The 14,463-nt window shown below is 32.0% G+C and overlaps 1 protein-coding gene across 1 annotated transcript in view; it reads left to right on the top strand.

The window, feature by feature from the left end:
- The window catches only part of LOC145974544 (odorant receptor 4-like), a 166,828-nt gene that overhangs the window by 97,027 nt on the left and 55,338 nt on the right, over positions 1-14,463 (top strand). Inside the window, exons 6-7 of the mRNA XM_083104449.1 lie at positions 4,743-4,853; positions 13,054-13,209. Of these exons, the coding sequence (XP_082960575.1) occupies positions 4,743-4,853; positions 13,054-13,209 (267 nt within the window). The remainder of the gene's footprint in view (positions 1-4,742; positions 4,854-13,053; positions 13,210-14,463) is intronic.

Here is a 14,463-nt window from a genome sequence, read left to right as displayed (position 1 = left end):
CTTATGTGTATTAAGCTGCATTTATTGGATTTTAACCCCATAATATATTATTAGAATAATTATAATCAGACAATGGAATTATAATTAAAAGATCTAATTAACTATCTTTTAATCATCAGACTATAAGATGACTTTCAATAGGACATATGCTGTGTAATAGTCATGTATTCGTTGATTATATGTTCTCACTAAAAGACTTTATAGAAAATATATCTTGTAGTCATCTTTTAAATAACTTGGAGCTATCTGGATTGTAATATGTTTTTGTGCATGTTATGAATTACTACACATTGTGATGTGTATTAAATTAAATTAAGATTGAATTAAATTGTTCACTTACTGCTATGCATTATGCGCTATCTATATCGTATTCAAATTATTTTCATGAAAATATGTAAAGTTTGCAAAGCACAGTTAATAACATTTTTTTTAAAGTGTAATATATTGCCCTCTCAGTATTTCTAATATAATCCGAACACGAAGGATTATTTAGATTTTGAAGTAATTGTTTGAAAATAGAGAAGACAGATGAATATCTAACGAGTGAAAATATTATCTCCCGTTTTTCACATGTACTTCAGATATAAAATTGAAGTATATTTTGCATATTTAAATAAAATTTTGAATTTTATAAATTATGTTATTTAAATTTAATTATTTTATTATTTATCACTATTATTTGTTATATTTACCAAAAAAGTCATAGAATAATGTTATTCTACTTGATCATCATTATCATCAACGTTAGAACGGGATGAATCTTGGCCTACTCAATTTTTTTCTCCTAAATCTTTCTACAATATTGTCGCTTTACATTCTGACCAGCTTCTTCTCCTTCGGCTTTCTTAACGATTGGATTTTCACGGGGTTAAAATATTAACCAATTCTCCTTCTTTATCCGGACTTGGGACCGAAACTTACCCATTGATAAGGCAACCGGACGAAATTTATTTTACTTGATAAAGAATTAAAAATCTAATAGATTTATATTATCAGAAGAATAATAAATTTTGAAAAAAATTTTTTTAATCAAAATCCATCAATTTTATGTTATATACATACATGTCATTTTTTTGTATTCGAGAAGTATCATTTCGTCGTCATAGATATAACGTAAATGATCTATAACTTAGACCGTCAGTTTAATATTATTTTTACATTATTTTAAAAGCGAATTTGACGTAATCAGTGATTAAAAAATGACGTTATAATGACGATATTTTGTTATCTAAGTTACGAGATGATTGTTGCAGCATCCAAACGTCAAATGAGCACAAAAAGAAAATAGTAGGGAGGATGTCGGGCATACCTCACACATGTAAGATAATATACAAAACAAAATTGATTCTATTAAGGAGATGAAGAAGTTGAATTAATATAGAAATTGAATTATAAGGGAATGGAGAATAGTTTGTAGCGCTGTTGCGTGTTAGGACGCTCGCAAGTAGGAAGCGGTAGTGAAGAATCCGCACAATAATGAGAGTGTGGTGTATAATCTATGTACAATTTTATTCCTCTATGTACAACTATTTACAAGTGGAGTGGTTTTATCTGGCCCAGAAAAGGGCCGTTTGTATCGGATTACAAACGTTCCCTGTACGTGATGTGGGGAAGCGTCTTGGTAACCTTTAATGATCCCAAGCAGTTATTGTTCTCGTCTTTTGCCTCCTTTGTCTGCGTGGCTATTGTCTTACTGATGGTCTCCCAATCGGAATCTGATTAAGTACCTTGATCGACTGTGACTGTGGCACTGCAGACTTGCGTTCCCCTGTGAACGCGACTTAATGAGGCCGTCTATGTTCCTTTATTCTCTTCGGGTTGAGGTGAAGGCGGCAACGGTGATAGCGCCTCGGGAACGGACTATGGTGGTCCTGTTGTTGAAGTATAGCGCCTTATACGCATGTCCCATACTTCCAGCAGTTGTCTAGGAGGTCTGATCAGACACGGTGGCTCCAAGGTAATTGGCTGCAAATTCAAGGCAAGAACTCAAAAGAAATTCGCTTTGTCGGTATAGCGTCTTCATTCCACGGCGGTCTAATCGGTCTTGATGATTGGGGCGTCGAGAGCGGCTGTATGCGGCTGTATGCGGCTTCGCCGTCTGCTAATGTTGCGAAGCTCAGGGCTCCGCCTCCAAAAATTTGTGAGGAGTCGTGAGCTCCTCTGTTAAAAGTTTAGGAGTTTGCGGCTATTCGTCTTCTGAGAGCGAACTCAATCGTGTGACTACTGAGCCGTGACTCGTCGGCCTGGTGCTGCATGCGGCCTTATATACTGCTTTTGCCGTATCTCACTCTCGGGAACCTGCTCATGTGCATCTAGCAGCGAAGCGCGAGGATCGTGGGGAAATTCCCTTGCGCTCAGTCAAAATTTTCAGTAGCGCGTGCTGCGTGGTAGTCTACCGGCAGGCGCTTGTTGTCGCATGTCATGTTATTACTCGGCAGGCGCTTGTGACGTATGGTTAGACGCCACAAGTTGAATAGTTGAACATTTTATTTCTTTCTTTCCTTTTGTTGGGTGAGACACACGCTATTTTTTTTTATTTTAATTGCTACTGCAATAACGACCATCTCCTCATTTATTGATATCGTTAAAATTAAAATATCGAACACGTTTCAATCAATAAATAATGGGAAACACAAGATTATACACGCATCTCCTAAATGAGAAAATAGGATGGTCAAGAAATCTTGTGTCTTCCTGCAGAAGCTTGCAAAAACATTGCTACAATGTTACAAAGTTGCACATTACAGTGTAATGTGACAAAGATATTACAAAGATATTATTTTACAATATTACTATAGCAATATTGTAGCAATATTTTAAAATAGCGAAAATATACAATAGTATATGATACATATTTCTTCGCTTGCCGCTACGCAGCGATACCAAGCTTAATTAACTCGTATTCAATTTTTCATCATGAAATAGGTAAAGGATTGGTACTAACATATTTTTAAAATATATTTCTTCTTTTATCAATTAAATTTTTGATAAACTGACTTAATTTAAAATAATTTATTTAATAATCTGGATTCCTTGTTGATTCAGAATATTAAACAGATTATTTGAAATTAAAGACGGATAAATGAGAAATTTGTTGCGTGTATTAACCCTTTCGTAAGGCTTTCTCCTGCTTTCCAAAAAGAGATGTGTTTTATATAAAGTTTTATAGGTTTTTTGGGAGTGCTGATTCCAAATTTACCATCAAAATTTAAATTCAAAATGGCAGATTGAAGATGGCGGCTATGAAAAGCTTAAATATCAATATATTTAAAATCTGAGCTTCGATTTTATTTTTTTAAATATGTATTATGTTTTTTCCTGAATATATACACACACACACACATGTTCGATTTGTAGCGTTATTATACACTTTTTTTTTGCAAGCCACACATCTGCCGTGAGATTCGGATGCACGCGTCGTTTTACTTCGCATACATTTTGATTACACATATAAACTGTTATATTTATCATAATAAAGTTGTAATCATATTTAAATAAAACTTTAAGTTTATAATTAGCGCATAAATTCTATGATTTTTCGATTGATATACGGTTAATCTTCATTCTCTAAAAGTTTGATTTTTTGCAAAGTTTAGATAATTATATTTTATTGTAAACATTACATTTCAAAGTGCGCGATTTTTTTACATGTAGCTTGAACCGTCTTCTTTAAAACAAGCCAAGGTAAAAGTCGATAGGATTATTTGTTTAAAAATTATGACTTTTTTTCGTAGGTAGGACATATATGTCCCGGAGATACGAAAGGGTTAAAGTATTACTATTGCTGAGTGTATACAGGGAGTTCCCGGTATCTCGAAACAAAGTAAAACCAGAAGTAGATCTCATAAAACTGAAAAGTCTTTGATTATTGTACAAAAACCACGTAAAATTTCGAGATATTAATTAAAAAAGACCGACCAATGCGTGTGGTTAGAAGCGCGCGGCGGCGAAGGCGGTCTCACTGTAATATAATAGCGGCGCATGGCAAAGCGATGATTGGAGAGGGGAGGAGCAATGAGTGTACAGGAACTCCTTGTATAAGATAGTTATATATAGATTACGAGATAAACATTTTAATAAGAAACATTTAATAAAAATAGTAATAGACGTTTTCAAACGTTTCATGAACGGTTAATGGACCTTTAATTAAATATCTTATAAAGATCTAATTTGAGAGACACAAAAATGTTTAATTGACCAAATTTTATATTATATATATTTATAAGTTTGTGTAAGTAATTATATATTTTTATAAGTTTTCAAAATATTCGTTTATCAGAAACAAAAATATTCTATGCAATATAACTAAATGGTTGCATTCTTTTAAATATTACATGGCAATGTTACTATGATGTTTCATCGCAATATTATGAAAAATGGACACCTTAACATTGCCGTAATTTTACAGCAATAATGCAGCAAAGTAAAAGACTTTTTTTATTGTTTCGCGTGTAACATTTCAGAAACATTTCTCTTGATGTACAAAGGATCCTCATTTAAAATAAAAACATTGTCAAAATCATGAACAATAAGCTAGATCTGTTACCAGAGAGTGATAAAAACTTTATTATTTAATAAAAGATGTTATGGTCATTAAATAATGATTAGAAAATATTTATTTTTTCAGTTGCCAGTACAAAATTAATATATAAAAATCGATTTACATATACAAGTTTTTAAAGATACCAATCAAATATTTCTTTTATTTCACAATAATTTATTTCAATTTTCTTTATGTGCAGAATTTTGCTAAGGATGAGAGAGGAATACTTGTTACCTTTTTGATATTCCAATTCTTAGTCCTGCTAATACTGTACGCTCATTGTATTGTTGGTGAAAATCTTCTAACTGAGGTAATTTTGGAAAAATAGAAAAACAATTAATGAAAGAACAATATTAAAAAAGCAATTTTTCCTAATAATATATTTTCCTAATTTATTATATACAGTGATGGGAAAAAGTTCCGGAACGGTTAAATAACTTTTGAACGGTTCAAGATAAAGGGCTAAAATTTATATGAGTTCAATGGGACTATAATATCGATCGTTTAACGACAAAACCGGAAAATTCCATGGAAATTTTTATCCCGTCCGTTCGTGGGCTGTCGCAACCGACTACTTTTAAATCATCATAAGTCCGCGAAAAAAAATCGTAGCGAACTTTTCCAAAATCCGTTGTATTCGTCTTGAAAAACCCTTTCAAATGAGCCGTCACTCGACCCCCCGTGCCATTACAAAAATTCGCCCCCCCATCGCCCCCTGCCCTCCATTGGGGGCTGGATGAGGGGTTTTGTCGTTAAACGATCGATATTATAGTCCCATTGAACTCATATAAATTTTAGCCCTTTATCTTGAACCGTTCAAAAGTTATTTAACCGTTCCGGAACTTTTTCCCATCACTGTATAACTATCTTCTAAAATAATACTATCAATGCAAGCATTGTCTCTCAATAATTTCCTTTAGATTTGTAAGGTTTCTAGTCATTTTTTAAATCATTACTGATATGTTTTCTTTGAATTTCAAATGGATTACTTCATTTCCTTAAGGAGTAGAAAAAGTTGTCCTTTTTAACATTGTTCTTTATATTTATGTATCTGCAATATAAATCATTTTGAATGTTTGTTTTATAAGTATTCTGAATATTTACTTCTAAATCATACTATATAAGTATCTTTATATAAAATATTTTTTTAAAGTAAATACATATATATTGTGTCAACACAATATTTTTTAAATAAATCTAATAATAAATAAAAATGTTTCGATCATAAGCATTAGGCACAAGTATTATGCTATATAGTATTATGCTATATAGTATTTACTACATTGCTTATAGAATTTTTAAATGTCTCAGTAGCGGAAACTAATTTCAATATTTATTTAGTCTAATTGCCAATTCATTTTGCTCAAAGAGAATCTGATTAAAAGTTAAAACTAATTCTCGTTGTTGAAAATGAATTTTTAAGACAATATAAGTAATGTATTTTAAGTTAGTTTTGTATCATACAATTAATTTTTTTAGGATATTCTTTAAATAAATGTTAACTATAAATAAATCTAATCTAATAAATATCTTCTTGATGCAAAAAGGATCCTCGTTTAAAATAAAAATATTGTCAAAACCGAACAATAAGCCGGTGATCTATTACACAGGAATGATAAAAACTTATCATTTAATAAAACTTTATCATTTAATGAAAGATGTTATGGTTATTAAATTATGCTTATAAAATATTATATTATAATATTTATCGTAGTTTTTAAATAAAAGTCGTGAAAATAATGTAATTTTTTTGTATGTTTTATAATGTGTAAAAAGATTAAAGTGTGAGCTCGGTTATTTTATTTTATCGATCAAAGCGATCGATCAAATCGATTATTTTTTCCTGAACATAAATCTTTTAACTAGTTTTATATAGAATTATAAATATTTTCCCATAATTAAAATATATACAGGATGCGTTAGCAAAATCCGGACAAAGTACAATTTGAATTTCCCGCTATATTTGACTTTAACAGTAGGTGTTTGTTGATGTTCGGATAGGTCATACGCATGTGTAAGACATGTATAACTTCGAAATAGTCCGAGTGAGATCAAGTGCGGAATATAATTGAAGAGCTGCGATTATTGAAGGTCTTTGCGCTGGAAGATCGCCAACTGAAATAATTAGATTTTTCGAGGACCCAAGATCGACCATGTATGACCCTGATGTTATCCCCGTAGTAGCCAGGATGAAGTTTCCGGCCAATGTTCACATCCTAAGTATCACCTCCGGTGAGAATGACGTCATGCCGCCGCATTTATTTAAAAAGGGAGAAACAATCACAAAGGAGGTCTACTTACGGATTCTGAGAACGAAGCCGAGAGTGAACCGTGGATGGAAACTGTTTCCAGGAGGCCATATATCTTTCAGCAGGACAGCGTACACGAGTCATTTAGTAAACTATTGGGAGGCCAGAATTCCTTAGACAAAACATGTCCACATTGTCGGAGAGCCAGTTTTGGCTCCAAGGAATTCTGGCCTCCCAATAGTTCAGATTTAAATCCTTTGGACTATTACGTGTGGAGTGTTATAAAAAGAGTTACTAATAAGTCGAGGCACCTCAACGTAGCATCCAGGCTGCTATTGAGACAGCATTTGCGGATTTGAACCGAGAGCAGTTAAAGAAAGTGTCATCGTGTTTCAGACAGAAAATTGAGGCATCGATCGAAACGAAAAGGAGTTACATTGAATAACAGAACTTAAAAAGAATCCTTTAGGTGACATATAAAAACTTTTTTTGTAAGTTTAAGTTTTTGACTAATAAACTATTGTTATAATAAGCTATTTGTTTTGCCCGGATTTTACTGTTGCACCCTGTACAACAAGTTCGGGATAAATGATTTGTTGAGGACACCGGTTCACGTATTTGATGGTGATGCGTTCCTACGATAATATATCTAGATGGCGGTAAACTTTCTCCCATAAATTAACATTCTACGACACATATAAAATTTCCTTTATCTTTCTTACGAACATGTACTCAACACGTTAAGGAGAATTATTAAAAGAGTTTTATTATTCTAAAAATGTTGTCAGTTAAATCGTCCCTGCCCACGAACATGATTTTATTAAGAATAAAAAATAATTAAAAAGAATTGCGGCCAATAGATCCATAGGCAACTAATCCACTTTTTCCGAACAACAATTAAAAATCAACTTGGAGCTTAAAATAAAATTGATGACGTATAGATTATAGACATGCAAATGTTAAGATGGACATCACGTTTCAGAGATATAGCCTATTGAAAATCTTCAAAAGCTTATTTGCTAATTGTAAGAAAATACCGATATATTTCTTCATATTAAAAAATTAAATCGTATAATTCTTATAAATAAATATTCTTATAAATATATATATAAATATATATATACATATACATATACAGTATATATGTATGTGTATATATATATATATATATGTATATATATACAGGGTGATTCAAAATAACCCTATTGTCCTTAAAATGACACATTCTTGAGTCAATTCTAAGACGATTTTTCCTTTGGCAAAATTTCGTCCGACGCTTAGTTTTTGAATTATTAAAGGAAGTATTATAATTAACTTATGACGGGTCGAATACAAGAGGCAGGCAAGGGTGGCGCGATTCATCGTCAGATGCGGGTGCTTACGCGGGGCACCTGCTGCGATCAGTTGATCGCTACATACACACACATGCGAATACATAAATTCTCATTCTCTCTCTCTCTCTTTGCCTCTCTCTCTCCCTCCCTCACTTTCTCTCTCTCATTTGCTTACTCATTTGAAGTCATTATTACTTTTACTTAAATTATTATTTACTTTCTATTATTATACATTTTCACTTTAATTATTATTTTTTTAAATTGTCCTTTCTTTTTTAAATTGTATTTCTCGTCTTATCAAGGGATAGAATGAATGTGATTATGTTGAGTTATGTGAAGTTTATAAAAGAATACAGTTTATAAAAGAAAAAAGAACTTTCGATTAATTATTTAGTGTGGATTTCTGTCCCTTGGAACGTGATATCTACGTTCAATTTGAGTGAAAGTACGATCTGTCGGAAAATTCATTTCTCAAGGAATTACAGCAATGCATCGAACAAGGTAATAATAATTATTCTTTGGTGTTGTGTGAAAACAGATTTCGGGATGTCAAATAAACAGTGTTAGAGAAAATTCGCGAAAGAGAGGGGTTTTTAGTGGGTAGGGAGTACCGAGTTGGTCATTCGACTTGGTACTCGAGTCCCACATAACTCACCGGACCGGCCAGTGAGTATGCATAAAATGCATTTTCCCCTCTTTCGTAAAAAAAAACAAAACAGTACAATTTAAAAAAATAATAATAATTAAAGTGAAAATGTATAATAATAAAAAGTAAATAATAATTTAAGTAAGAGTAATAATGATTTTAAGTGAGTAAGCAAATGAGAGAGAGGGAGTGAGGGAGGGAGAGAGAGAGGCAGAGAGAGAGGGAGAGAGAGAGAGAGAGAATGAGAATGTATGTATTCGCATGTGTGTATATGTAGCGATCAGCTGATCGCAGCAGGCGCCCCGCGTAAGCACCCGCGTCTGACGGTGAATCGCGCCACCCTTGCCTGCCTCTTGTATCCGACTCGTCATAAAGTTAACTACTTCCTTTAATAATTCAAAAACTAAGCCTAGGACAAAATTTTGCCAAAGGAAAAATCGTCTTAGAATTGACTCAAGAATGTGTCATTTTAAGGACAATAGGGTTATTTTGTTATATATTGTGTATATATATACAGGGTGTCCTAGACCACCCGTACACCCCTTTTCTTTCAAAAACTAAGGATTTTAGAGAAAAACGTTTTCGACAAAAATTGTATGGTTTTGAGGGGAACATAAGATGGTGTCATTGGTTTGACCTTGGATGGCATCGTTAAGGTGAGGTCAAGGACACCTTTAATTTCTTAAATGGAACCACCTATTTTTGATTGCATATTCTTATAGCTTATGTCGAGAGCTTTCCAAAACACTATAATAAAGTATTTTTTCATCAAGTACTTTTCGAGTTATAAGGCTTGAAATAATTTCTTAATTTTACATAAACCATAAAATATCTAGTAAAATATTCATTTTCGATTATCTTACCTTAATACTTTTATGTACAAAATAATGAGAGGAATCGATTGGTATAAAGAAAACACATAATTGTTTCGAAAAAAAAAATGTAATTGTTAATTGCAAATTACATTTTTTTTTCGAAACAATTTTGTGTTTTCTTTACACCAATCGATTCCTCTCATTATTTTGTACATAAAAGTATTAAGGTAAGATAATCGAAAAATGAATATTTTACTAGATATTTTATGGTTTATGTAAAATTAAGAAATTATTTCAAGCCTTATAACTCGAAAAGTACTTGATGAAAAAATACTTTATTATAGTGTTTTGAAAAGCTCTCGACATAAGCTATAAGAATATGCAATAAAAAATAGGTGGTTCTATTTAAGAAATTAAAGGTGTCCTTGACTTCACCTTAACGATGCCATCCAAGGTCAAACCAATGACACCATCTTATGTTCCCCTCAAAACCATACAATTATTGTCGAAAATGTTTTTCTCTAAAATGCTTAGTTTTTGAAAGAAAAGGGGGGTATATATATATATATATATATATATATATATATATATATACAGGGTGTCCCATTTTAAAAGTTCCACCCTCATAACTTTTCAGGATCAACGTTTGAAGGAAAATGACTCCGATAAAAGTTGTAGGGAACAAAGGGGGCTATCTAATAGTGACCTTGGATTCGACATTAAAGGTCATTTTCAAGGTCATTTGAAGGTCAACTTCCGTTTTTTAAATGGGAACCCCTATTTTTTATTACTTATTCTTGTAGCTTATCTCGAGAGCTTTCCAAAACACTGTAATAAAATATTTCTTCATTCAGCACTTTCCGAGTTATGAGGATTGAAATAATTTCTTAATTTTATATAAACCATAAAATATCTAGTAAAATATTCATTTTTCGATTATCTTACCTTAATACTTTTATGTACAAAATAATGAGAGGAATCAATTGGTGTAAAGAAAAAACATAGTTGTTTTTAAGAAAAAATATGTAATTTGCAATTAACAATTCCATATTTTTTCTTAAAAACAACTTTGTGTTTTCTTTACACCAATTGATTCCTCTCATTATTTTGTACATAAAAGTATTAAGGTAAGATAATCGAAAAATGAATATTTTACAAGATATTTTACGGTTTATGTAAAATTAAGAAATAATTTCAAGCCTTATAACTCAAAAAGTACTTGAGGGAAAAATATTTTATTATAGTGTTTTGGAAAGCTCTCGAGAAAAGCTACAAGAATATGCAATAAAAAGTGGAGGGTTCCATTTCAAAAATTCAAGGTGGCCTTGTCGTAACCTTGCCGACGCCATTCAAGGTCAAACACATGGCGCCAATAAATAGACCTTTTTACACCCTATAACTTTTATTTGAAACAATTTTTTGTAAAACTTCTATTTTTTGTGATATTTCGAGGTCCCGACTTTTTCGAACACTCCGTATGCCGTAGCGATGTAATGACACGTTTCCGACCCCAGATTCATTTGCAAAAAATGATTCTTATGGTGCCCGCGACAATCTCTGAAAATTTGGCGATTGAATTTCCGAACACCCTGTATATACAGGGTGTCTGAAAACTTTTCGCGGCCCCGAAGTGTGAAGGTAGATTGGCTCAAATTAAGAAGAAAGATCCTCTACTGTTTGGCGATATTTGCAATAATTAATGAAAAATTAATTAAAGAAGATCGGCCGTAATGGCGACGTGCGGTGATTGGGGTGGGGAGAAGCGATGAGTGTGTAGGCGCGCGGCGAATGCTCCTCCCCTCCTCAATCATCGCTTCACCGAGCGCCGCCATTATGTTACAGTGAGACAGCCTTCGCCGCCGCGCGCTTCTAGCCACGCGCATTGGCCGATCTTCTTTAATTAATTTTTCGTTAATTATTGCGAATATCGCCAAACAGTAGAGGACCTTCCTCTACCCTCACACTTCGAGACCGCGAAAAGGAATAAACGACTTACGCTCGATTGTCACAAATTTTTGTGGAAACACTGTAAATGATGTCAAATGAATGTCCTTAAGCGGATTTTTACCGATACAAACATTTAATGCTAATAATATTTGGTAATTATTTACTTATACGGACCACCTCCCGATTTCAATAATTCTCACATATGTTATCAAGATCATCACTCTGACAATGAGTAATGTTGTGAAGGTTTTAGTCGATGGTTATTGTTTATTAAAAAGTTATAAACAAAAAATGTCTAATGAATAATATGTAATTTTATGACACCGTGTACAAACTATGTTGTCGTTTGACGTTGTTTACCTTTCTTATATTGAAATCAGATAGTGGAACAATGATAGGCTTCTATGTTTTTAATATTTCTTATGACTGAAAATATTGAAGAAAAGGTGAGTTAGTACAAGACAGATTGTTGTACAGTTAACATGAAATTCTATGAGTTTCTCGCTTTAACAACAAAATATGATGAGTTATTAAACTATTTGTGCGCGAAAAATGTTACATTTGTAACTTTCTATGCCAAGTGAAGTGTATCCCGCATCACAAACACGGGTTTGGTTAGGTTATATCTTCTGAAAGTGGAGCCCCCCGCAGGGGGGCGGAACACTCTGTCCACGCACTCTGTCCATGTACTTTCCAAGATGAAGCAAAGTTCACTTAATCTTGACCTCCATTAAGAGTAAATTTTGCTTCATCTTAGGAAGTACATGCGTAGGTACAGTATGTTCCGCCCCCCTGCGGGGGGCTCCACTTTCGGAAGATATAACCTAACCCAACCCGTGTTTGTAATGCAGGATACACTTCACTTTGCATAGAAAGTTACAAATCTATGTGAAATTATGCAACAATTAATTTTTCTTTCGATAAATGTATTAATGAACTTATGAAACTTTTTTTGTTTATATCTTTTTAATAAACAATGACCGCCGACTAAAACCTTCACAACATTACTCAGAGTGGTGATCTTGATAACATATGTGAGACACGCTTCGCGTGGAAAAGTATATGCGTAGACACAGTGGGTTCCGCCCCCCTGCGGGGGGCTCCATTATCAAAAAGCTAGACACATAGGTTCGGATTACACCTCGCTTCGCGTGGAAAGTTGCAAACCCATGTGGAACCTCGCTTCGCGTGGAAAAATGTATACGTAGACACAGTGGGTTTCGCCCCCCTTATTTAAATGTTTTTAACAAAAATCGGTAAAAATCCGTTTAAGGACATTCATTTGACATCATTTACAGTGTTTCTACAAAAATTCATTGCAATCGAGCGTGGGTCGTTTTCGGAAGTTCAGCCCTTTAAATTAAGTTATTTACTTACTTATAATAGTATACCTGTGCCTAACGGCTTGTATATCGTATATTATATATTGTTAGCATATTATGTATTGCCATACATTATTATTACTTATTGAAGGAAAGAGGGAGAAATTTGACTTTACATAAAATTTCCATTTTTGCAGAGTGCTAAAATATGTGCAGCATTTTATGAATGTCATTGGTACGATATGTCAATGGAAAATGCACGGATGATAATACTTTGCATGGCAAGATCGCAAAAACCACTTTGTTTGACAGCTGGAAAATTTACTACATTTTGTCTTAGCACCTTAACTGATGTAAGATAAGAATTTATAAGTTCTAAAATTTTTAAAATATTTTTAATTAAATTGCACTACATAAAAAGAATTAAAAAATTCTTTTTTCTTCCAAAAAAAAAAGAAATTATATCCCAAATAACTTTTTTTTAGTTATTTTTTAGTTATTTTCGACCGAAAATAAATATTTGATTTTTTCTCTATTTCGGCTACGAAACCGAAATCGAAATTTTAGAAGTTTTACAAAAGTCATAATTTAAAAAAAAATTGTTGAAAAATAAAATTCATGTATAGTTCTAAAAATTTTATTAACAATAAGTATCTTATTAAAATATAAAAATATTTTTGAAGTACCCTAACAATATTAGAAAATAATATACAAAAATAATATACAACATAATAATAATAATAAAAATAATGTACATAAATAATATAATATATAGTAAATAAGTTGATAATATTGCAACGTTTAAAGTCATTATCTCTCTTTAAAATTATAAAATCAGTTATTATTGAATGTAAAAGTTTATTTTTAAGTTGTCTTTATTTGAATAATAATTTGAATTAATAAGTAAACTTAGTAATTAAATAAACTATTTTATATTTTAATATAAAAATAGACGTTTCTTAAGATTTTTATTTCTCTTTGATAAAAAAATCATTTATTTTTAATTTTCTTTGATCAAAAGAGGATAAAAAATCCAGTAAACAAAATGAGACATGCAACAAACTCAAAACATAAACTAGTGGTCATCGTAATACTTTGTTACCTTTTTGTTATTTTGATTACTTTTTTTTACTTTACTATCTTTTTTAATTTACTATCTTTATATACTTTAAAGATAAAATATTTTTTATGGTTAAGCGATTAATATTAATCTTTTGTGCCTCTTTTGTAAAGATTTACATTTATCAAATTTATGATTACAATATTTAAAATTACTGGTTATAATCGTTTAAGTAATTTATGTTACACCAATATCTTTGTCTTCTGCATTTTTGCTTCTTCGCGTACTTTATTATAAGTTATTTTATCGTGAAACAAGAAATGATGCCATAAAAAAACGGTAAAATAATAAAAAAAATTAAAAAGAAAATGGCGTAAGAGCCAACGCGCGGTAGTTGGAGCGCAGAGAAGCAACAACACTTCTTTCTTTTTTCAATATTAGTTTATTAAAAAACACATTATAATAATAAAAAGCGAACGTTTCGGATCATCTTTTGATCCTTCTTCAGCGCGATGTTAACAATATATATTACAGATAGTGACGCGTT

The sequence above is a fragment of the Camponotus vicinus genome, unplaced genomic scaffold, assembly GCF_025532165.1.
Source record: "Camponotus vicinus isolate PSW18456_S1 unplaced genomic scaffold, iyCamVici1.0 SCAF_7, whole genome shotgun sequence".
NCBI lineage: Eukaryota > Metazoa > Arthropoda > Insecta > Hymenoptera > Formicidae > Camponotus > Camponotus vicinus.
This window is presented reverse-complemented; position numbering and strand designations above follow the sequence as displayed.